We start from the raw sequence: 26,093 nt of genomic DNA on the forward strand, positions 1-26,093 counted from the left end.
AACTAGGGAGTACCAATATGGCGGCCTATGGCTTCACTTCAATCCCAAACTACCAACAGGCAATCAGCAATCCAGTGAATAAATAGAGATCAGTGGTGTCAGTCAGTTAGAAACGATTCCTTTATCGGTCACATCACTTTCTTGAAACGATACGCCCACCGATACAATGTTTTGGTCTATTTGCGCCATGCATCGGTGTTACCGGGCCCATCACTAGTGTTTAGATAACTGACATGTATGTCTGTGTTAAGTGTCCTTTATTAAATAATGGGTTAGTTAACAGCACAGTCACGTTTACTCCAACGTTATGGCGGACAAGTATGGCAAGCCCATTTCACATTTATTAAAAGTGCTGTCCTCTCTATTGTTCAATCCATCCATCCATTATCTGCCACGCTTGTCCCGAGTGGGGTCGCAAGGGGTGCTGGTGCCTATTTCCAGCAGTCAATGGGTGAGAGGCGGGGTCTCTATTGTTCAATTTCACTCAAATAAAAACTACATTCCCACTATGCAGAAATGTACATATAGATATCCTAAATTACATTTTTGCGAGCAAAAATTACATTTCAGGCTGCCAAAAATATAATTGTTCTAGTAAGAATAACCTTTCAAATACAAAGAAATCTTTACAAATTTTAAGTGGCCCTTTTGACATTTATTAAAATTTCAAAAAAGGCATTATTAAAATTGAGATATCTGGAAGTCAAATTTAACTAGTCAAAAATAAGTCGTAGATGCTGTAATTATATTCGAACTAGCAGAAATAGTTATCAAGAATTGGATTTCTGGATATGTGTAATGTTATATTTATTTTTGTTATCTGAAATACTAATTATGAGTAATGAGTAACTCTATTATGGAGATGTGAAATTAGAATTCATCTTCGTCAGAATTCAGATAGAAAAATGTTTATTTTAAATAGGAAGAATGTTATTTTAGATGTCTGGAAGTAAAGGCCCAATACACATGAATGGGAAACGTGACGCCATTTGTACTACGAAGAATTACATTTTAGATATCTGAAATGTTTTATTTATATGGGAGGAATGTTATTTTAGATATCTGAAATGTTAATTTTGACTTAGAAAAACTGCATTTGAGACGTCTGAAATATATATTCAGTCAAGCTGGTAAATATCAATAAGGCCTGCCATAGAGGTGGTTACGTCTCTGCAACGGGCCAACCGCTTTGTTTGCGGTAGGCTTTTGCGTCATGACGCAACCAGCTTACGTCGAACATCTGAGCGGTTGCACAACCTGCTTCTAGTCGGTGACATTGGAGGAGAGAAGCGTCTGTCTTCACTTCAGTTTAAGACGTGAGTCTTTATTCAAAAGGTATGTTTGGCTGTTTCTCTCAGCATTATCAACTTAGATGATGAACATGGAGGGACTTTTACTGAAAGCTTACCACACGTGATCCATTAATACGCATTTTAGGATAATTTCCTACACTTGTCGTCATCTAAAGTTAACATAGCTGCTAATAGCCTAGCTAACGTAAGCTGGAGGTAGCTGTGGTTCTTTGACTTGAGGCCCAACCGGCCCGCCGGAGGCTCCGCCACATCACAGCCGTTATAAACCAACTTATTGGGTCAGTAAGTGAACAGTTAGGTCCTCATAGAGCGATCACTGAACTCATTTGGCAGCGGGTGTAACGGCGAACTGATGGCGGTGGAAACACTCGCATTCAGACGTCAGTTCCGCTGGTTTGCTGAAATGTGTTAAAATACTTTAATTTAACTGTATACATTTTAGGGCTGCAACTAACGATTATTTTAAAAATCGATCGATGAATCGGACAAAAAATATTTTTAATATTAACCTCTTTATTCCAAAATAAACATTTTAGACAGGCACACAAGTTGCTCATTAACTGTACTGCTGCAATATGAAAAATGTTTGCACAATTTGCTTTACTAAGTATTTTTTGTTGATGGATACAAGAAATTTTGCAGATATATTTTTTATACATACATCGTTTAGATTTGCTGGTCTTTCTACCCCTTTTATAGAATACCATAGAAAATCCCTTTATTTGTTAGAATGGGACCTGTTCAGGGTGGACCTTGCCTCTCGCCCGTAGACAGCTGGACATAGACACCAGCACCCCAATATCCAGCTATGGACATTATTAGTCCACATCCAAAACTCCTCTGGTCATCTTATTTTGGAAGAATCCACTCCAGGTAGACCGCATCCTTGGAAGACTTTAAAATCGACTGATTGGCAGATTAGGTCATACTATAATATCAAACGGCAGCCATGTTTTAAAAATATTAACATCAGCTCTTCCCTGACAGTATGGTGGGAATTTCTAAAAGTAACGAAGTCATCATTTATCCCGTGAAGTCGTACACCCATCTGGAATAACCCTGACATTCTACAAAACAATATGATAAACTTTCCGTACTGGAAGAATAAAGGTATTAACTAGGGCTGCAACTAACCATTATTTTTAAAATCGATGAATCGGCCGATTAATTTTTCGATTAATCGATGAATCGGACAAAAAATATTTTTAATATTAACCTCTTTATTCCAAAATAAGACAGAACAAACAGGCACACAAGTTGCTCATTAATTGTACTGTTGCAATATGAAAAATAGATGTTTGTGTTAAAACTACGCAAACTTACATGAGAAATGTAGCTGTACATCCACAAATTATAGGGTACTTTGTTTCATAAAGCGCAAAAAAAGACAGGCATTTTTGTTTTTAAAGCCCCTAAGGGGTTGAAACAATAGGATAAATATCTCCAAACAATCATGGTTGGATCGTTCACCATCATGTGAAGTTTGCTCTCAGTCAAGACAGCTGCTTGCTGTCTTTCCCACCATGAAGCTTGTCATTGGTTGTTGTTTTCTTCTGTCATGAGAAGGACAGGACACTGTAGTTTTCTGCTGACATGCTGCAGGGGTGGAATTCAACAATTTAATATTTTGTGTAAATAATTAGAAATGTTTGGATTTATAAGTACTTTTCTCAAAGAATGAGTTCTGCAGTAGTATTGCATTTTTGAAACCTACTCATTTATCCATCTACAGACATAAATGAAACGTTGTGGTCTTAATTAAAAAAAATTCTAAAATTGTTTATGTGCCCTTTAAATTTTAAATATTGAATTAATTGCTAATTCATTTTCCATTACTGTAAAGTACAAATATTTAAATTAACGTTCTGACTTAACTCTTCAAATATGTCTCCCATTTCAACAAATGAGGTTTTTTATAAACTAGAAGAGTTCTCCCTTTTAAGACAGGAAAGTATAGCAGTTAAAGTTGCTACTTGAGAAAATACTGAACCATAGAGATAAAAATAGCCCTGTGATTCAAATTATAAATTGTATTTGGAATAAAAATGAGAGAACTAGGGGTGCTAAAAAACACATCCTCCAAAGACAGATATTTACATGGGAATGTGGCATGTAATGAATCTTGCTGGATTTTATTCTGCTTCACTTCCATAAAATACAGGATCTCTTTACTTTATCTTTATTCTCCCACACTTTAGAGGACTTTGCTTGAACTGCTGCATCTCAATCCGCGTCTCAATCCGCAGGCTGCGTCCTTCGAAGGACGCAGCCTGCGGATTGAGAAGCAGCTTGCCTTTGCGTAATCGGTCATTAGAGCAGTTGACGTTATTGGCTTTTGAAAACAGCCATTGCTCACCTGCAGCGCTCGCTCTGTCGTATTTTTTTTTTCTCCCTATTTCAGTCAAGTGGCAATGATGACGGCAGATGACGCATTAATTGGCGACAAAACTGATCGATGATGAAATTCCTTTTTTTAAAAGTCGATTTTTTTCGATTCGTTGTTGCGGCCCTAGTTGCGACTAACAATAATTTTGACGATCAGTTTATTATCACTTGTGTCTCTGCTGTGTGTGTGTGTGTATGTGTAAATATATATACTTTAAAAATCTCGTGAAATTTTATCGTTCTGTTACAAACTCTCATGATATTTTGCAAATTCTTGTGAGATTTTGTAAGTAAAATAGATCGATACCGCGTCAATATATCAACATATAAAAATATGGCAAAATTTTGTGGACTTTCGGGGGATTTCGTAGCATAACGATGACATATAGCAATATTTAATTAGTAAAAGAGATTGATATGGTGTTTTTAAATGGCAATATATCAGCATATGAAGATATTGGGATATTTTAATGGATCAATATTTTTTCCCTCGTCTTTAGAAGTTTTTAAGTCTGTAAAAAAGAAGTTTTTGAGGAAGAAGAATTAGTATTTTTTTTTTTTTTTTTTTAGACTTTAGAAACTCAGAAGCTGATCAAATATCGGGTTAAATATCGGTGGGGTGGCCGATGTCCGATATTCAGTTTTAAGGCCGATACCGATAGGGGGCCCATTATATCGTGCATCCCCAATTTAATTCATTGTTTATCGCTGTATTTATTTATTTAATTGTGGCACTTTATATCCTCCATATGTATATGCATGCTTTTTAATCCTTCCTGCTCATTCTTTTCAAACTAAACTTTGCTTTAAACTGTTGTGTGCTTATTAGGGCTGCAACTAACGATTATTTTAAAAATCGATGAATCGGCCGATTATTTTTTCGATTAATCGATGAATCGGACAAAAAATATTTTTTATATTAACCTCTTTATTCCAAAATAAACATTTTAGACAGAACAAACAAGCACACAAGTACAGGTTGCTCATTAACTGTACTGGTGCAATATGAAAAATAAATGTTTGTGTTAAAACTACGCAAACTTACATGAGAAATGTAGCTGTACATCCACAAAATATGGGGTACTTTGTTTCATAAAGCACAAAAAAAGACATTTTTGTTTTTAAAGCCCCTAAGGGGTTCAAACAATAGGCCCCCCCATTTCAACAAATGAGTTTTTTTAGACTAGAAGAGTTCTGCCTTTTAAGACAGGAAATATAACAGTTAAAGTTGCTACTTGAGAAAATACTGAACCATAGAGATAAAAATAGCCCTGTGATTCAAATTATAAATTGTATTTGGAATAAAAATGAGAGAACTAGGGGTGCTAAAAAACACATCCTCCAAAGACAGATATTTACATGGGAATGTGGCAGATAATTAATTGACATATTACTGATCTTGCTGGATTTTATTCTGCTTTACTTCCATAAATTGCAGGATCTTCTTTACTTTATCTTTGCCAGAAGATTTAAACTTTAAAAGCCTTGCCCTCATAATTTGCAAGTTAATTAATTTATAAAGTAAATGTAAACGCTGCTTAAGCTAATTCAAATGAAATTAAAAGTAAAATAAGTAGCCAACCTTATCACTGTCTGTAACCTACTAACAAGGTAAGGAAAGCATCAGATGAGCTACCTGAGAAACTAACGTTACGTTTCCCCACTTTAAAACCAAACAAACATGGTGGTTCCGTGCCATGTTCATTTCTTTTGAAAAAAGTTGCATGTTACGACTTTTTTCACTTTACAAAGGGCAGGCTATTTTAATTATTGTGATCAATTTGCGCTGTCAATCCCGGTGCATGCGCGCCTCATTTGCAGTCTGGACGCTGGCTCTGACTGCAGCGCTGAGAGGGACTCCTGCGAGAAAACGCGGTTGGGGTGGGGGAGGCGCCCCACGGCAGAGTAGAAATGATACATGCTTTCACTAAGAGTCTCCAAAAGCCGCCAGTGACACCGAAAAAAGTCGCCAGATTTGTCGCTAGTCGCTTTTTGAAAAATAGTCGCTGGAGGGGTCTAAAAAGTCGCTGAGTTGGCAACACTGCGCCTGCGGCGCTGGCTCGCTCTGCCATATTTTTTTTTCTTCCTCTTTCAGTCAAGAGGCAGTGATGACGGCGCGGCGGATGACGCAATAATCACTAATCGATGATGAAATTTGTTGCCAACGCTTTTAAAAGTCGATTTTTATCGATTTTATCGATTCGTTGTTGCAGCCCTAGTGCTTATAAAAATAAAAATTGTAATGTTAAAAATCTAAAAAAAAAACTTGACAGGTTAAAAACTTCAGATAAATCACAAAACAGAAGTCAATGTCACAAATGAATAACTTTTGTTTTAGAGTCACGGTATGTTTATACAAGATAATACTATTAATATAATGTGACTTTTCTAGAGAATCATTATACATAGTTATTTTATTCAGGGTTTTCCACAGTCTGACATCATTTCAGAATTCCCTGACTTTTAACTGACTCAGGATTAGTTTTCCCTGACAAAATAAATGCAGCTGTTTGTCGTTTTGGTAACTACATCAAAATTACCGCTAGGTGGAAAAAAATCACGCCATCTGGTGGAAAATCACACGAGAATGTGTACAAAACAACAAAAATGGCGCCGGCAACGCTTCTGGGTCGTTTTCATCGAATGTTGGTGATTTTGAAGTAATTTTTGGTGATAAATAAATTATTTTTTTTTGCAATCATTGCACCGGGAGATCGGGCGATGGTTAACATCGCGCCCTGGAAGCACTCAGAGGTGTTTAGATTTAGATGATGTCTATCATCAGCAGGTCTAAATGGGTTGTGTGTTTTTCACTGATGTGATCTCTGTCTGCTGGTCACCTGCACATTAAGTTTCACTCAAGCCATCTTGGCTGCTGCCATCAGAGGTGAAAGGTTAAGTACTGCTGTCGTGCATTACTCTTTGCACAGGCAAATGCTGTTCATGCTTATGGTTTAATTTCGGCTAGCATCCTCTTATCAGCTTTACGTGTTCTTATGTGCAGACACTTAATGCCTCGGTTGTCCTTAATCCTGCTGCTTTTTCCTGTCGTTTTAGGAGAGTTTTACTGCAGATATGTGCTGAGTGCATCCAGGCCAATTCCTTCAGAATATTTATGCAGCTATATGGACTCTGCTGCATTTGAAGGTGCACTGAGGCTAATCAGCGTATGCTTTGTAATGAGGTTCAGCTTATTGTCATTTATAGGAGGTCATTTGGTTTAAAACGCTCCATTGCACTTAAAGGAAAAGTCTGTTTATATTCAGATTTCAAACTTCTGAAAGTACTTTAAAAATGAAATTATTCCATCCTGTTCAATAAATGATTAGTGTTTTTGATTAAAAGTAATTTTTTTTTTAATGTGCTTTCCTGGAGGCATCCATGTTTGGCAATGCATGGCTGAGGACCCCAAACATTAGACACGCTTGATTCTGACTACTTTGGATCTTTAAAAATGGAGACAAATTTATGCCGACTTTAAAATGGGAAGGCGCCATTTAGGGGGGTGTTTGCAGACCTTTTTTGTGTGCGTGCGTGTGCGTAGCCTATTGGCAACCCACCATGTTTTTGTTAGAAAGAAATAGAAATAGCCAGGAGAGTTTTAAAATGGTGGTTCGTTGATGTGTGATTGAAACAATCATGTTTAAAGCACAACGCTGTTTTTTTTTCCATTGTTTCCTTGATTTTCCGTTATTCCATCATGTTCTACTCACCCATATGAGTTTAGTGTCATTTGGAGCCGTTCTGAAGATATTCCGTTAGGTTATATCCAAGTAACGTCTTCCTATGGGCAACGACTTGAAGGCACAAACTAAACTGTTCATCATTTATTCTTCATGGTACGCCAGCATTCAGAACATGGAGGCCAATCACTGTCCCCCAGACATCCGCAGTTAAATAAAAAAAAAAAAAATGGCGTTCCCTTTTAATCGATTATTGAAATAATCAACTAATTCAGGAACAAATGAATCCTTACCTGGAGTATAGAGGTTATAAAACTTGCCTTTAGCTGACAGCGACCCACTTAGAGCAGTAATTATACCCAATTTGTAAAAAAAATAAAGATCTGTAAACATTTTGCATTTAAGATAAAAATGTTTTCATTGTTATTAATTGATCAAAAATGTAATCTATTAATCGACAGATCAATCATTTAGCAAAATAATTCTTAGTTGCAGCCTCGGCTGGGTAAAAAAAAAATGGATTTAATCGATTTAGTTTTGCAAAATCGATGTCTAGAGAATGAGATGGATTAGTTTTATAGTGACGTGTGTGATGTTCAGGTTCAAATGAGCAGGAAAGATGCTCTCTAGCTGACTTCAAGCCAGACAGCTGCAAATATGGCCAACAGGTTGACTGAAGACATTAAGGAATGGGGGCTGAGCAGCAAACACCCTGTAGTTACAGACAGCGCTGCACATATGGTGCAGTGGAGATAATGCAGCTCATGCATGTCCCGCTGTGTCACGTCTGCTCGCTCGAGTGAGGCTTCACTTTTTCACTTTTCACAAGCAAGTTTGCACTTTTCAGACAGTTTTGTTCACATCTCAAGTTGAAACTGTCTGAATTACAAGTTTGCACTTTGTGTTTAATGTGACAGGAAAAATAAAACACAAGTATTTTGAAACAATACATTTTAAAAACAGATTGAATCAATTTAGAACCGTATGAATGAAAATGGAATTGATTCAGGACTTTGGCCAAAATAGCAGCCCTTGTTGCAGCCCTGCATGTTATCATGTGATAGGCCTGCATTATATTATAATCTGACTTTATAAGAAAAAAAATAAAGAAAAATCACAACTGGGATTAAACAGGAACTTTGCCTCGTTTACAGAACATCTTAGAAAAACACAGTAAACAACATCTAACCCGGAATGTCAGTCAGAGACGTGCTGGATGCATAGTAGGGAATTATTATAGTTTAAAAAATGAAGCAGAGCTTTGATGTTTAATCAAACTATATTTAATAAGAGATTTGTGTAAATTTACCAGAAGATCATGAATATATTAAATAACTAGAACTGGAAGTTAGAGGTGGGTAAAAGGGTCACATCTAAGTTAAAGCTAATTTATTATCAGTCGGATGATTGTAACTGTGATTTACTATCTGGCCTGAGTTTTCAGTCCCTTACACAAAAAGGTTGGACCCCTGAAAAACTTCAGTTGTCTTTCAGCAGTAATGAGGTCTTCCTAAAATGCTGGCAAACGCTGAAGGTTCTATGGGTTTTTTCCATGCATAGAGTAAACCTAACGAGTCCAACGACAGCCTAACTTATGCAGAAAGCACGGCAGCGTAACGCCCATGAAATGGAGCACAAGCGTCGTTTCACGGGCATTACGAAGCATCAGTTCAAGGTCTTCCCTCAAGCGCATCGCTGCTCCTGAGGCCCCCCCCCCCAAAAAAAAAGAATAAATAAAAATAAAAAGAAAGAAGGTTTTTAGTGGCAGCAGATACCGCGTCATGTCTGCTAAGAAGTTTGTTGGTGGCGGCGAACTCAGGGAGGATCCATCACACTCACCTTCTGATGGGGATGAGGTCTGCAGGAGAAGTTACTCAGAGGTTTAGGATCAGCTGGACGCCACTTCTTATGAGTAACTGACACTGAACGTCTGTCCACCATCAGATAACTGACCTGGAACTGATGGCCCATGTATGGCATACCCTCATTAACTAATTCAGGAACCAATGAATCCTTAACTGGAGTATAGAGGTTATAAAACATGCCTTTAGCTGACAGTGACCAACTTAGAGCAGTAATTATACCCAATTTGTAAATGTCGTCGTGTGCTAGCAGCTTCCCATAATGTATGCCGGCGTTTTTACCAGATTTTGCGTTTGTCGTTTCTGCATGTTAGATCAGAAGCAGCTGGAGCGATGTGTTGCGTCCGTACGTTGCGTTATAGCGGTCCATTACACATCCTTATAGCTAAGCTAACCGTCTTGCTATTTCTCCTAGCTTCAACAAACATTTCCAGTTGATGTTCGCTGTGTTTGTTTTCATCACCTTCCAGCCTGTAAACCAAGGTGGACCCATCGATTTCTGTTGAGATTTGACCCAGGGTAACCTTCAGAGCGTAACAAGCGCTCCCTTTCAGCCGCCACCTTTACGCATGATCCCCCTCATTATGCCTCATAAATTCAAGCTGCTGTAGGTAAAGTCCACTTTAGAGGCTGTGAAATAACCCTTAGAACAAGGGTTAGCATTGCTCATTTGAACAGTGCAGCCAGGATATGAGAAAGATCAGATCCTGAATCATGGCGTACTCTTAGACAATTAGATGGAAAGTTAGAGAAATATTTGCTTCCCAAATGTTCTGTCCTCATTTTTATTTATTTATGTATTTATTTATTTGCACAATTTGGCTCATTTGGAGATGTTTGGAGATGCTGGTGACACCAGAAGTTAAAAGTCCCATAACTCGGACACTGTAATAGCTAGAAGTCTGAAATGTGTGATTGACATGATGCAGGACAAATATCACACAATGACGCATGCCTGCCACCAAGCAAGTCTTTGTTACTGCTATTATTGTAAAGAACAAAAGATGTTCAGTCATGTTTGAACTGATGCAGTTTCGGCTGTGATTTAGTCGCTATTTTCATTGTGGATCTATAGGTCCACGTTATTTTTAGAAACTAGAAGGTGTTTGCTTTCTGATGATGTGTCGCATGTAATTTGGCCTTACAGTTCTTTGCTTTATTATTTGGGTATGCAAAAAGGCAAAGCTTGCTTAAAACGAGGTGGATGTTAAGAAGATAAACAGCAACACTTCACAATGATTTGTGGTATGTGGAGAGTAAAAAAAAAAGCTTCTGTGCATTTAGTAACAGATCTGCTGACTCTGCAGGGTTATCATGGGATCAGGCGTGTCTTCAGCTGGAGCTCCGACTGTTCGGGCCGAAGCTGTAGAGGCGGTTCCTCCTCAGGGCTGCCCGATGCACAGGAGCCAGCCTGCCAAAGGTAGATATCCATGCCATCTTTATCTTCCACACAAATAAAAGACTTTGATTACAATGACATGGTTGCATTTTCTCAGTGTCTCCCCCTGCAGGCTGCCCCATGCATCAAGCTCAGCCTATCAAAAGTAAGTTGTTTGATTTGCTGTGTGGGTTATTGTTTTATTTGATGTATTGTTCCAATATGTTGAGTTAAAATGCTTTTCCAAATGTCTTAAATCTTTGACAGCCTCCTCTCCATCAGAGGTTCCATTGGGCCGTGAGGAAGCAGGTCCAGCGCATCAGGAGCGGGCCTATGAGTTTGTGGAGTGTCCAATGAGGGCTGCAGAATCTGGAAAGAGCGACATTAACCCAGCAAACATGGTACAGAAATATGCTTGTATGTGTGTATATTAGGGCTGGGCAATTAACTGCGTTTGCATTATAATAGCAGTTTAACTAAACGCAGTTTTCAAATGGCAGAGGGACTGATGTTTATCATTTAACATGAAAAAGACCCCAACTTTCTCCCTCCAGCCCTATGGGGGGAGGGGGGGTTAAAGGTTCGCCACGTTAAAGGTAGAGAGAGTTGCAGCTAGCATGCAGATGGTTACGGTAAAGTCCTGTAACTAAGGACAAGCACGCTTTGAAAAACGGAGAGCCTGAGTTGAAACATCGATAGCAGAGGTCACAGATTAGTGGTCTGGATCCGGACCTCCAATCTCTAGCCTGGCCCTAATGCTCCATGGCTCAGCAGGGCTGAGCTGCACCCCACTGATTCTAAAGGTTTAATTCACTGCCACCTAGTGGCCACAAGGTGGCAGTGGGAAAGGATCTGTTATCACCTTCAGTGCTTCTGGATTGATTGATTGAACTTTTTCATGTTTCAAAGATGTTCAGTGATGGAGCCTGTGAATTCACCTGCTTTGAATGTTTCATCTTTGCACAGATGCCACCCCCTAACCAAGTACCAGCTCCCGATCAGCCCTTCTCACTGTCCGTCTCCAGAGAAGAGTCCAACATTCCCCGCCACGGAGCAGAGAAGAACTGGGTTTATCCTTCAGAGCAGATGTTCTGGAACGCCATGCTTCGGAAGGGGTCAGTTTGTTTCTATAGCGCCAATTCACATCATCTCATCTCAGGTCACTTTATAGTTCATCAGATCCTCCATCAGATTGATTCAAAGTTTTCTATCTAAGGAAAACCAGCTGATTGCATCAACTCATTGATTCTTCAGCAATCCCTCACACTAAGCATGCTTGTAGCGACAGTGGAGAGGAAAAGCAGGAAGAAACCTCCAGCAGAAGCAGGCTCAGTGTGAGCAGCCATCTACCGACTGCGGTTCGGCAGCAGATGGCCGCTTATGAACCCTTTGTTTATACCATCTCTAAAACAAAAAAAAAAGGTGTATGTGGGTGGGTGGGTGGGTGTGTATTTAAGTTGGTGAGAAACCCTTCATCAGTTTAAGAGTAAATATTAGCAGAGGGGCTGCATTTGTGGAAAGGTTGATGAAATCTTTAATCTCGTCTAACGAGCTAAGATGACAATTACACATTTTACACAGCATGATTGTTTTCCTGAAATCGCTAAATTGGGAAAACTTCAGATGTAAGTTTAAAGTCACGTTAAATAAAGCCATATTTAAACGCTGTATTTAAGCATCCATTTCCTTTGGGACGACACGGACGGCTGGAGATCCCCCATGATTACAGCAATCTGAGTCTGGAATCATAGATGCTGTAAAGAAGCATTCAGTCTTACCCTGATATCCTCCGTCACCGCCCTGCTGCACTCCGGACCGCCTGCAGACTCCCCTTTTCCTCCCGTCCTGCTTTGCCCTGACTTCCTCTGTGCTCGAGGAGAGCATGTCTATATTATTATTAAACTCATAGGAGCAAAACATGCGAAAAATGAAAGCTTAATTTAATATGACACTGTCGTGGGAAAAAGGTATTCAACTATTCATCCATGTTAAATAAACGGAGATCGATGGATTTCACTCAGTCGGCACATTTATTCAATATCTTTGCAAAGAGAGAACAGTCATCATGAAGCCCTCATGGCACAGCATTCTGCTCTGTTCTGATCTGGGCAGGCTTCGTTTCCCCTTACTTACAACAATGGAAAGCAGTCAAGGTCATAACAAATTACACACACTTGGTTTAACAGTAACATGTTATGAATAAACCTTGAGAAAGAATCTGGATTGTTATGGGAAGAAGCTATGTCTGGTCTACAAACACCAGCCTGGAGAGAAATGTGTGGCCTTGAGAGAGAAACAGACTGAGTAAAAACTTTTATAGTGAATAAATATGATAAATTAATATAAAATAGAAGAAAGATAAAATTTTTCCCAGTCAGCATTTGGCATATGTGCAGTTTCTGCCCAAATATTTAGTTTTTGTTGTAAATTTGTGTAACAGGAATAAAAGGATCATACAAAACTGCCTTTTTATGAACTCTGTTCTCTACTTCCAAACTCAGCATCTCTTCATCCATTCCTGCAATAAGACGTTTCTTTTGACTGGATTTGATTTAACTTTTAAGCCTCTCTGTATAAAAAAAATATTTTGATGGAGACGAGAAATCTGCTTCCTGGGGTGTTGAAGATCCAATTGTTAGCATCCAATCTTTTAAATAAACTGATAGATTTTTAGAATATCTAAGAATTATGCTATGATCAGTAGTCACTAGGGGTGGAACGATTCACAAAATCCACGGTTCGGTTCGATTCACGGTTTCTGGTCACGGTTTTCGGTTCGGTTCGATACATGTTGATTGTTACATCGAAATCCCATAAAAATTTATGAAATTAATGAAAAAATCCCCCAAAAAATTATGGATTGTAATTATTTTAAATGATCCGTGGAAACCCTGGATCATGTCCGCATGTTTTGCTGCTTTGAATTTCATCATCTGGCGCATGCTCTCTACCATCTCCAAGGGACTCAGAGCGGAGCGGACGGGAGCCACAGTGGAGGCTGTAGGCTTTGCTCTGAGCAGGCGGTCTGGAGCGCAGCGGGGGTTGCTGACGGAGTATGTGGGATTTCGGGGTTACCATGACATGTTGGTCATGTTGCCGTTAGCGTAAACAAAACGTGTTGCACAATGCTTGCACACTGTTGCACTTTTATCCACAGCTTTCTTTCCGCCGTCATCGTAGGTCACTCTAAATGCAAAGTGGTCCCATACAGCAGACCTATAAAGTGCTGCTGGCGCGTCTTCCAACTCCTGTTCTTTCCCACTCGCCATACCCACACAATTCTCCACAACAACTGATTTTTTTCTGCTACACCCGGCTACGCTGCTTCGCTTCTTCTTCTTCTTCTTGTTTACTACTGGTGGTTTGCTTTGGTCGCAGCACCGCCACCTTCTGCTCTGGAGTGGAAACGCTTCCCCTATGAGAAAAAGGACACACGCGAACCGAACCGAGACAGTCGAACCGAACGGTTCGGACGGTTTTCATAAATCGTCCTATCCCTAGTAGTCACTGATCCATCGTTGCCATATTTTAATTTTGCAAACCAGATCTCTTCACCGTTTTGTTCCCTGGTGCGATTGAATTTGCGGATCTTGACCTGGTCGGAGCGGAGCAGAGCTAAAAAATAGATCTGCTTGGTATTTTTATGGTGATGGACGGAGAAGCAGCGGTGGCTGTGGAAGACCTGTCATTGATTAACATGGCAGACAAGAACTGCGCACCAGTTGCATGAGTGGGGAAGAGTACAGCGCTGACGGAGGATGTGGAATCTGGGGGTTAAAGCCAGATTTGCTTTTAACATAGAAATGCATATTGCAGATGCTGTAGTCAACTTGGTATTCTGAAAGGATCTATGGATGCTGGAGTCATCTGGAGCAGAGAGTTCCTGCGGATCCTTAAAAAGTCGGATGCTACGTTCAGACCCCACGCAGAAGAAGCAGCAAAAACTCGCGTGTTGCTTCATTTTTGCTGCTTGTACCAGTTAGTTCTGACGTGCAGCTTAAGCATCTTTGCTGCTCTGGATGTGCGGTCAAAAGTGTGTCTGATGCGCGTTGATCGGAGCTACTCTATCCTTTCTTTGCCTTGCAGCTATATTTGCTGTGATCAGTGGTAATAAAGTAGTTTTAATATGTTTTAAGTGGGAAAATCCACCTGAAAACTTAATCATTGCAGTCAGTTCATCCAGATTACAATCCTGCCTTCCAAAATTATTTCTGTCGGAGCCGCTCAGACCCCCACATACCAGCGGTGCGCTGTCAGAAGGAATCCCATTCAACAGCAGCCTTTGGCCCGGTCGCCTCCTCACGGTTTGCCGCGGCAGCTGGAAGCGGTTTCCATGTACGTAATCCAAACTGCAGGCAGCAGGATAATAAAAGCCAACATATTCTGTCGGCAGGTTTCTCTGCTCCTGCTTCTCAGAACATGTTGCAGGACCTTTTGCTGCTCCTTGATGTGCTTCAACCATTGACTTTGCATGGAAACCTGCTGCCTCTGCTGCTTTAAAGGGCATTTCATTCTTCAATATAAAATAAGGACTTAATTGGTATTAAAATGTCTTAAATCAGTCTTCCATAGGTCTTAAATTGTTCCCACTTTATAAATAGGATTTTATTTTTTAAATCCTTATCAAATATGAAGATAATTGACTATAACCTTTTTACATTTACCGAAAGGCTCACAGGAACCATTATTGGTTCCCTACTGATAGCAGAATCCAATATAAGCGATGTCGCGGCCAGGCCTTGTGGTGATGTGCCGCTAAGTTTTTATCTGGACAACATGGGGAAGTATGAATTCAAAGAAAATCAACTATGAAGAGTTTTCTACGTGGCGTAAACCAGGGAATGCAGACCAAGCAGGTGGAGTCACACATGAGAAGCATGAAACCAGGGTCCCAAATGAACTTTTTGACTCACTGCACATATATTTTTTTAAAGAACATATTATTTGTGTAAGGCATTATGTTAAATGGAAACCAAGTTATAGTAAAAGGTGATGTAGTTTTATTGAAAAAAGCTGTCATTTTGTATTTCATTAAATTTCATTCAGTGGAAAGTGCCGACCGGGCCAGAGGCTGCCGTTGAAGGTACCAGATGTGTTCTGGTCCTGCTTCATGCAGTGAGGTTACGCTACATGACTGGCTGAACGTTGCCACATGATGTGAAACATAGTGGTTGCTCAGACAACGATAATAACCTCAGCCAGGGTCCGTTAGCGTGTTTAATGACCGATGAAGTTTTACCCGATCGATAACAAAACTGAAAAAAATCTGTTTCTGGTGAACAAAGTAACTGTTAGACCGTGATATAAAGAGCTGGGTAGCGCTGTGGCTAGCTGTAGCTAACAGGTTAGCCTCTTTTAACTCTGTCCTTGAGCCATATTAAGCTATACTACTTTTTAATTTATATCAACAACAACCATTCCTTTTCTACAAGTAGAATAACTGTTTTATGTTTCTAAAATCTCTACAAAAGTTATTTTTATAACATTCCATCTGCCCTCAGATCTTAAAAAAAAGAATAAAGATAAACTGACTTTTTAATGTCACCTTGTTAAACGGCAGAGCTCAATCTGTCTTAGAAGGCTTGATGATGGTTGTTTTCTACTTTTAGCTACTTTAGATTGGGAATGAAATGTAAAATAATAGCAAATATAGGTAATAATATGTTGAGACTCCAAAAGAGATTTCATCCTTAAGAAACGGGTGCGATACAGTTTGTCCGAATGGAGTTGCCATATATATTGACATCATAAGAAGGGGCGGGGCCCCGAGCAGAGCTGGTACCTATGCTGGACTTTGCCATTCAAAAACACTACTACTTTTTACCCACCTTGCAAGTATAGCAAAGCTGCTCTCTGCTATTTAACACAGGAGCAGCAGAAGCATCAGACACACTTTACTGGATGTCAGACCTTAATATGGACAAACATCAGAAACGAAGCAGCTGAAGCTTTTTTGATGCTTGCAGCGCATGCGGTCGTAGCATTACTTAAACTTCTAAGGGGGAAATTTAATTGATGCATAACAATGTGAAAAAAGGTAGACAAATAATTCACTTTTCAATTCAGTTTATTTCTATAGCGCCAATTCACAACACATGTCATCTCCAAGCACTTTACTGTTAAACCAGATCATCCAGTCAAATTGATTCAAAGTTTTCTATGTAAAGAAAGTTTGCATCGACTCATTGACTCGAAGGCAATCCCTCACACTAATATACTAAACTGCGACAACGCAATCTGTAAAACCAGCAGAGGGATAATGTGTAATCAGGACTGCTATTATTTCTTTCTATCTACTCCGTTAAGAATAAAGCCAACACTGAAATTTATTCTGAAACTTGATCATGACATTTTCATGTATCTTAGTACATTTTATAAATGAAAGCTGATGTTTTTCACAAGCAGGTGTGTTATACCAGCTGTAAATGTCCAAAGGCCAAAACAATTGCTATTTTATCCCCAAACAACATCCATTTATCAATCTTTTGGAGTGAAGACTCAAATTAACTCAATGAACCATGAATAACATTGCTGCATCTGTTTGACGTTTGCTACAGATTTAGTACTGATCACGCCCCCCCTCTCCAGTTGTCATTTACGTTAGCTGTTGTTTTTCCCTCATTCCACTGACAGTATTATGCAAAATAACAAAAAAAACAAACAAAAAAACTCCAAAATAATCCTATAGTTATCAGGCATTCCGGGAGTTTTTTACATTTTTCAGTTTTAATCTTCCCTGCTAGCTGCTAGCAGCGTGCTCGTTCCTGCCAATGAAGTTGTCCAAAGGGACTTTACATATTCCACCAACAACAGCGCCCATCTGCACTTCGTCACACAGGAATATGACCAATAAGATGTGACTACACCACACTAGAAGAGAAATTCAAGAAGGCGCTCCAGTTAGGAGTGGTGTTCTGTCAAATGAGCATACCCGGTCAGACCAGCAAACCCATGGTCAATACCAGTTTATCTCTTAAGTTTATCCCTTTAGTTTGTCCCTTTGGTTTATCCCTTTGATTTATGCCTTTGGTTTATCTCTATGGTTTATCTCTATGGTTTATCCCTTTGGTTTATCCCTTTGGTTTATGCCTTTGGTTTGTCCCTTTGATTTATGCCTTTGGTTTATCCCTTTGGTTTATCTCTTTGGTTTATCTCTTTGGTTTATCTCTTTGGTTTATCCCTTTGGTTTATCCCTTTGGTTTATCCCTTTGGTTTATCCCTTTGGTTTATCCCTTTGGTTTATCCCTTTGGTTTATGCCTTTGGTTTATCCCTTTGGTTTATGCCTTTGGTTTATCCCTTTGGTTTATGCCTTTGGTTTATCCCTTTGATTTATGCCTTTGGTGTATCCCTTTGGTTTATCTCTTTGGTTTATCTCTTTGGTTTATCTCTTTGGTTTATCCCTTTGGTTTATCCCTTTGGTTTATCCCTTTGGTTTATCCCTTTGGTTTATCCCTTTGGTTTATCCCTTTGGTTTATCCCTTTGGTTTATGCCTTTGGTTTATCCCTTTGGTTTATGCCTTTGGTTTATCTCTTTGGTTTATCTCTTCGGTTTATGCCTTTGGTTTATGCCTTTGGTTTATCTCTTTGGTTTATGCCTTTGGTTTATGCCTTTGGTTTATGCCTTTGGTTTATCCCTTTGGTTTATGCCTTTGGTTTATGCCTTTGGTTTATCTCTTTGGTTTATCTCTTTGGTTTATCTCTTTGGTTTATGCCTTTGGATTATGCCTTTGGTTTATGCCTTTGGTTTATGCCTTTGGTTTATCCCTTTGGTTTATGCCTTTGGTTTATGCCTTTGGTTTATGCCTTTGGTTTATCTCTTTGGTTTATCTCTTTGGTTTATGCCTTTGGTTTATGCCTTTGGTTTATCCCTTTGGTTTATCTCTTTGGTTTATCTCTTTGGGTTATCCCTTTGATTTATGCCTTTGATTTATGCCTTTGGTTTGTCCCTTTGGTTTATCTCTTTGGTTTATGCCTTTGGTTTATCTCTTTGGTTTATGCCTTTGGTTTATGCCTTTGGTTTATGCCTTTGGTTTATCCCTTTGGTTTATGCCTTTGATTTATGCCTTTGGTTTATGCCTTTGGTTTATCCCTTTGGTTTATGCCTTTGGTTTATGCCTTTGGTTTATCCCTTTGGTTTATGCCTTTGGTTTATCTCTTTGGTTTATGCCTTTGGTTTATCCCTTTGGTTATCGCCTTTGGTTTATCCCTTTGATTTATGCCTTTGATTTATGCCTTTGATTTATGCCTTTGATTTATGCCTTTGGTTTATCTCTATGGTTTATCTCTTTGGTTTATGCCTTTGGTTTATCCCTTTGGTTTATCCCTTTGGTTTATCCCTTTGGTTTATCCCTTTGCTTTATCCCTTTGCTTTATCCCTTTGGTTTATGCCTTTGGTTTATCTCTTTGGTTTATCTTTTTGGTTTATCTCTTTGGTTTATGCCTTTGGTGTATGCCTTTGGTGTATGCCTTTGGTTTATCCCTTTGGGTTATCTCTTTGGGTTATCTCTTTGGTTTATCCCTTTAGTTTATGCCTTTGGTGTATCCCTTTGGTTTATCCCTTTGGTTTATCCCTTTGGTTTATCCCTTTGGTTTATGCCTTTGGTTTATCCCTTTGGTTTATGCCTTTGGTTTATCCCTTTGGTTTATGCCTTTGGTTTATCCCTTTGATTTATGCCTTTGGTGTATCCCTTTGGTTTATCTCTTTGGTTTATCTCTTTGGTTTATCTCTTTGGTTTATCTCTTTGGTTTATCCCTTTGGTTTATCCCTTTGGTTTATCCCTTTGGTTTATCCCTTTGGTTTATGCCTTTGGTTTATCCCTTTGGTTTATGCCTTTGGTTTCTCCCTTTTCTTTATGCCTTTGGTTTATGCCTTTGGTTTATCCCTTTGGTTTATGCCTTTGGTTTATGCCTTTGGTTTATGCCTTTGGTTTATCTCTTTGGTTTATCTCTTTGGTTTATCTCTTTGGTTTATCTCTTTGGTTTATCTCTTTGGTTTATCTCTTTGGATTATGCCTTTGGATTATGCCTTTGGTTTATGCCTTTGGTTTATGCCTTTGGTTTATCTCTTTGGTTTATCTCTTTGGTTTATGCCTTTGGTTTATGCCTTTGGTTTATCCCTTTGGTTTATGCCTTTGGTTTATGCCTTTGGTTTATGCCTTTGGTTTATGCCTTTGGTTTATGCCTTTGGTTTATCTCTTTGGTTTATCTCTTTGGTTTATGCCTTTGGTTTATGCCTTTGGTTTATCCCTTTGGTTTATCTCTTTGGTTTATCTCTTTGGGTTATCCCTTTGATTTATGCCTTTGATTTATGCCTTTGGTTTGTCCCTTTGGTTTATCTCTTTGGTTTATGCCTTTGGTTTATGCCTTTGGTTTATGCCTTTGGTTTATGCCTTTGGTTTATCCCTTTGGTTTATGCCTTTGGTTTATCCCTTTGGTTTATGCCTTTGATTTATGCCTTTGGTTTATGCCTTTGGTTTATCCCTTTGGTTTATGCCTTTGGTTTATCCCTTTGATTTATGCCTTTGGTTTATGCCTTTGGTTTATCTCTTTGGTTTATGCCTTTGGTTTATCCCTTTGGTTATCCCTTTGGTTTATGCCTTTGGTTTATCCCTTTGATTTATGCCTTTGGTTTATCCCTTTGATTTATGCCTTTGATTTATGCCTTTGATTTATGCCTTTGGTTTATCTCTTTGGTTTATCTCTTTGGTTTATGCCTTTGGTTTATCCCTTTGGTTTATCCCTTTGGTTTATCCCTTTGGTTTATCCCTTTGCTTTATCCCTTTGCTTTATCCCTTTGGTTTATGCCTTTGGTTTATCTCTTTGGTTTATCTCTTTGGTTTATCTCTTTGGTTTATGCCTTTGGTGTATGCCTTTGGTGTATGCCTTTGGTTTATCCCTTTGGGTTATCTCTTTGGGTTATCTCTTTGGTTTATCCCTTTAGTTTTGTGCAAAAAATAAACTTATGTTCCTCAACGGGCGTGTATCACTTTAGTCAGGTACAGAAAAAGTATTTCATTACTTATTATTTGGTGTTTCTTGGAGCGTATGGCGTTCTGACCTTAAGTGTTTGTTTTTTTTTTATGAATAAAGGGATACACATTCATTGAGGTAGTTTAAAGTCTTATTTTTAGTACAAAGCTAAAGGGATAAACGGAAGTCTGAAGTCTTGCGCATGCTTATTAAATATAGGTATGCTGGTCTGACAGAAAACCAAATTGCCAAATTGGTAAAATTAAAATGTTCAGTACGCATTGCTAGCTTAAAGCTTGATGTTGAATCCTTAATTTGTAAACATTTTATCTCCATCGAAAATATCCGTATCAGAAGTTTAAACATTCACACATCTCCTTATGATTGTAATTAAAATGCTCTTTATTTAGCACTGTTGTGAAGTTTAAAGACCATAACCTCCATGTTGATTTTCAGGTGGCGGTGGCGGGATGATGACCTTGCTCCCCATGACATGACAAACATCATTAAAATCCACAATAAAAACAACGAGCAGGCCTGGCAGGAGATCCTGAAGTGGGAAGCCTTGCATGCCACGTAAGTTACACTTATTCAGGCCCTTGTCCCACTTTGCTGATTTATCCAGCGTATGCCTGAAGTCCCACCATCTCCTAAACGCTGGCATACGCTAAGCTTTCCATGTACTTTTTTCTATGTACTTTTTCCATTTTGGGCGTATGCATAGAGTATTCATAGCGAGTCCAGAACTTCTGTCCAACAACAGCCTAACCTATGCATAACGCACGGCAGCGTAATGCCCATGGGATGATGCGCAAGCATCATGTAATGGGCAGCCTTTACGTACGTCAACCATCAGATAACTGAACAGGAACTTATTGCTCGGGTGTGGCACACGCTGGGATACAGCGTACTCACTGTATGCCAGTGTGCTCCAGCGTGTCTCAGCGTGCTCATAACTGATATGAAACTTACCCATAACTTACTCAACGATTGCCAGCCTTTTTGGCAGATTTTTCGTACATCAGGCGAAAATAATAAGTAAATCGCCAAGGTGTGACAGGGCCTTTAGTAGCGCAGCTTTTAAATGAGGAGCAGCTCTTACTGGTGGGGTCATGTTTTTCCCAGGGAGTGTCCCTGTGGGCCCACGCTGAAGAGGTTTGGAGGCAAAGCCAAGGAGTACTCTCCCAGGGCAAGAGTCCGCCACTGGATGGGGTGAGTACCAGTCTGCCTCCATCTTCTGCATCAGTTCACCTCATGATAGGAACAGGTTTAGATAATAACAACTTAACTGCATAGGATTAACTCAGCATGTCTCCGTAGCTACGAGCTGCCGTTCGACCGCCACGACTGGATCGTCGATCGTTGCGGGAAGGAGGTCCGCTACGTCATCGACTACTATGATGGCGAAGTGAACCGTGAAAACTACCAGTTCTCCATCCTGGACGTGCGTCCCGCCTTCGATTCCCTGGATGCTGTGTGGGATCGAATGAAAGTGGCCTGGTGGCGCTGGACCTCCTAAAAGACTCTCCTGAGTCCCATTAAAAGACTGAAGAGGGACTTTTTCTAACTCACTGTGGATTCTGAACTTTAAAAAAACAACATGTTCTATTGAGGAAAGGAAAGATGATTGATTATGCTCTTGTCTTGAGTTGACGTGATTAAAGCAGCGTCCATCTAACTGCAGGTCAGGGTTGAAGCACAGCTGTGAGTTTTAGTTTGAAGGTCATTAAAGTAAAGATGGAAAATTCTATTAGTTCTGATCTGCAGAAACATTTAAACGGCCTCAGGTTAGTCAGCAGAGCTGTTCTTGGGACATTTTCCTCATTCTAAAACTTGGCTTCAATCCATCTATGACACGTTTAGTGATGAGTCTGATCCATGGGTGACCTTTACTTTATGAACCTCATCTGCTGTAATAACGAAGGCAGTGATGGAATTATTAAAGGTTCAGTTTCAGTCACCTTGGTCATTTTTCAGCTGAATCATTTCACTTCACATGTATTTATTCAATCCTCAAAAAACAAAAACGGGGTCAGTTAAGCTTAGGTCATCATGATGAATCTGAACTGATAAAATACAACAATCACCTTCCGTAATCCGTACTATAAGGCTGCTGGTTTGGCTCCATAAACCTGTTTAGGTAGCATTTTGCTTTGAGTTTAGGGAAGAGTTCAAAGTTCCTGTTGTACCATGGTTTGAAGTTTGGTGATTTATCTTCAGAGTGTATACCTGAGATGTAAATTTGAATTCCCTCAACCTTAGAGACAAATGCACATGTACAATTGATTGGTTTAGGGACTGTTGCGTTTGTTGAATTAAAACGTGAGGAACTTTCCTTATATGATCAGACAGTGCAGTGTCTGTGATCTGTTATGTTTTTAAATCTATCAATAAAAGGCGGTGCTGATCTTCTGAATTCAGTTCTACTCTGTTTATTTCTATAGCACTGATTCACACCGCATGTCATCTCAGATCATCCAGTCAAATTGATTTAAAGTTTTCTATCTAAGGAAAACCAGCTGATTGCATCGACTCAATAGCTACGTTTACATGGACACAAATAATCGGATTGAAGGCCTGATCAGATCAAAAATGTTTCATGTAAACATGTCAGACTGAAGATTCTAATCCGATTCGGTCCGATCGAAAATAAATTTAATTCCGAAAGAGAGAGGTGGTTTTTGCCGATCGCCATTCTGATTGGCGTCCATGTAAACACCCATTCGGATCTAAAGAGTAAAATAATCTTCACTGCGCATGTGTGCGACGTCAGCGTGACGTTTTTCCGCCTTGTCAACAACAGGAAACCACCGGTCGCTCTCGCTCTCACTGTGAACAACATGGCGGGAGGAGTCTAGGAACGCCGACTTATACACAAGTTCATTTAAAGCTGCAGGAAGCAGGAATTTATCCTCTTCCTCTTTTCTCTCTCCACAGCCCACTCGCTCTCCCACGCCGGTTCAATCGCTCATTCTCTACATTTTCTCTCGTACATTTCGCTGCCAAGCGCTTTTTTCCTCCTCTCTCCTTTTTTCTTTCCGCTCGCTCCGAGCGCATCGTTTGTCAGGCCTCCCAAAAACCAGACGCAGACAGAACTGCCAAGTTTGGCAGGAAGTTCTGCGCATGCTTAAAAGATTTAATCTGATCCAACGCTTGGTACATGTATACACACATCATGATCGGATCATTTCATTTAGTGTCCATGTAAACGGAGATTTTGAATTTCCAATCAACCAAGGTTTGGATCGGATCGGGGAAATTTCGCACATGTAAACGTAGCTACTGACTCTTCAGCAATCCCTCACACTAAGCATGCTTGTAGGAGAGGAAAAACTCCCTTTGAACAGGAAGAAACCTCCAGCAGAACCAGGCTCAGTGGCTACGTTTACATGGACACAACTAATCGGATTGAAGGCCTGATCAGATCAAAAATGTTTCATGTAAACATGTCAGACTGAAGATTCTAATCCGATTCGGTCCGATCGGATCTAAATTTAATTCCGAATGAGAGAGGTGGTTTTTGCCGATCGCCATTCCGATTGGCGTCCATGTAAACACCCATTCGGATCTGAAGAGTAAAATAATCTTCACTGCGCATGTGTGCGACGTCAGCGTGACGTTTTCCGCCTTGTCAACAACATGAAACCACCGGTCGCTCTCGCTGTGAACAACATGGCGGGGGGAGTCTAGGAACGCCGACTTATACACTCAAGTTAATTTAAAGCTGCAGGAAGCAGGAATTTATCCTCCTCCTCTTCCTCTTTTCTCTCTCCACAGCCCACTCGCTCTCCCACGCCGGTTCAATCGCTCATTCTCTACATTTTCTCTCGTACATTTCGCTGCCAAGCGCTTTTTTCCTCCTCTCTCCTTTTTTCTTTCCGCTCGCTCCGAGCGCATCGTTTGTCAGGCCTCCCAAAAACCAGACGCAGACAGAACTGCCAAGTTTGGCAGGAAGTTCTGCGCATGCTTAAAAGATTTAATCTGATCCAACGCTTGGTACATGTATACACACGTCATGATCGGATCATTTCATTTAGTGTCCATGTAAACGGAGATTTTGAATTTCCGATCAACCAAGGTTTGGATCGGATCGGGGAAATTTTGCGCATGTAAATGTAGCTAGTGTGAGCGGCCATCTGCTGAGGCAGACTGGGGTTCAAGGAGACAGAAGCAGAGATACAAAAGCCAACTGTCAACCAGCTCCACAGGCGGCCCCGTCCAGGAAACACACAGCCAGGCAGACGAGCTCCGAGCCAGCTCCCATGTCAGAGGATGAAGAGAGCACATCCAGTTAGTCACAGTCAGAGAAACAGGACTACACTGGAAAACAGGCCAAGCTCCAACATCTAGAAACAAAGGTGTTGATGGCAGCAGCACAGCTGATATTTCTCTCCAGGATGGAGTCACAGCCAAACAGGAACAGACCAGATTAAGCTACTATTAGAAAAAGCAGAGAGAGCAGAACGTTAGAGATTGAACTAACCGATTCTGCAGAGTGGGAGAATAGAGATAGAATGAAGCAGAATGATGAAAAAGGGGTCCCTATGTCCTCCAGCAGTCTAAGCCTATAGCAGCATAACTATAGAGATAGCTCAGGATAACCTGAGCCACCCTAACTATAAGCTTTATCAAAAAGGAAAGTTTTAAGCCTTGCCTTAAAAGTAGACAGGGTGTCTGCCTCACGGACTAAAACTGGTAGTTGGTTGATAACTAAAAGATCTGCCTCCCATTCTACTTTTAGAAATTCTAGGAACCACTAGTAAACCTGTAGATTGAGAGCGAAGTGCTCTGTTAAGAACATAAGGAACAATAAGGCATCTGCACCTTTTCTTTCTGGGATTCTCTATGGCCACCTGATAAGGGACTGGGACTAGACTAGTTTTACAAACTAAAATGCATCATGCCCTGCAAAAACGATTTAGAAATATTTTTGCAGGGTATTGTAATCCTGGTATAGATTGCTTCCAGGATTACAGAGGATTTCTGCTGTGGAGGTGATTTTGCTCTCAAGCCGTAGTCTCGGAGCACACAGCTCAGGTGGAACAGCTCAGCACACAGCTCATCCAGTTTAAAGTCAAGGTCAGACTCTTCATGCCCCCTCCTCTGACATTGAGTGTCTCCTTTGGAGCGACTTTCTATGTAGTTAGGAGAATATGAACTATTAACAAAAACTATATTTGGTCAAATAAAAAAAATCTGAATTATCCTGTTTTCTCATATTTTAACCTGCATCGCTCTCCCCATGATAAAGTTAGTTTCATATGTTTGTTGTTTGTAATTGAAACACATTGAAACACAGGTACTGGTTTCTCCTGGAACTTGAGATGCTGTGCAAAGAAGAATGGATGACTGCCTGGACATAAGTGATCTATATGAGTGCTGCTTGTAAAGTCAAGCAGTCCAAAATCAGGAGCAATATTTATGGTTATTTAGAAGAATAAGTTCCTATTTCCATGTAATCTCACCCCCCCCAAAGTCATTAATTCGTTGATAAATTTAAAG

At 39.9% G+C, this 26,093-nt stretch overlaps 1 protein-coding gene across 1 annotated transcript; it reads left to right on the plus strand.

Annotated features, from left to right (window-relative positions):
- The first annotated feature begins 1,191 nt into the window (after positions 1-1,191).
- LOC119791808 (cytochrome c-type heme lyase-like) lies at positions 1,192-23,007 on the plus strand. Its single transcript, XM_038298131.1, has 8 exons — positions 1,192-1,335; positions 10,551-10,663; positions 10,740-10,787; positions 10,889-11,022; positions 11,588-11,736; positions 21,048-21,167; positions 21,717-21,803; positions 21,912-23,007. Exons 2-8 carry the CDS (start codon positions 10,558-10,560, stop codon positions 22,108-22,110), a joined length of 843 nt encoding a protein of 280 aa, XP_038154059.1. The 5' UTR covers positions 1,192-1,335; positions 10,551-10,557; the 3' UTR covers positions 22,111-23,007.
- The last annotated feature ends 3,086 nt before the right edge of the window (positions 23,008-26,093 follow it).

This window comes from Cyprinodon tularosa, unplaced genomic scaffold, assembly GCF_016077235.1.
Source record: "Cyprinodon tularosa strain WSP-4 unplaced genomic scaffold, ASM1607723v1 ctg1107, whole genome shotgun sequence".
Lineage (NCBI taxonomy): Eukaryota > Metazoa > Chordata > Actinopteri > Cyprinodontiformes > Cyprinodontidae > Cyprinodon > Cyprinodon tularosa.

What these genes read in the sequence shown, in the direction of transcription:
- LOC119791808 (XM_038298131.1), top strand. Translation starts at nt 10,558, where the DNA reads ATGGGATCAGGCGTGTCTTCAGCTGGAGCTCCGACTGTTCGGGCCGAA. An exon ending in AACGCCATGCTTCGGAAGGG is followed by an intron (nt 11,737 to 21,047) that starts GTCAGTTTGTTT and finishes GTTGATTTTCAG; the next exon opens with GTGGCGGTGGCGGGATGATG. An exon ending in TGGGAAGCCTTGCATGCCAC is followed by an intron (nt 21,168 to 21,716) that starts GTAAGTTACACT and finishes TGTTTTTCCCAG; the next exon opens with GGAGTGTCCCTGTGGGCCCA.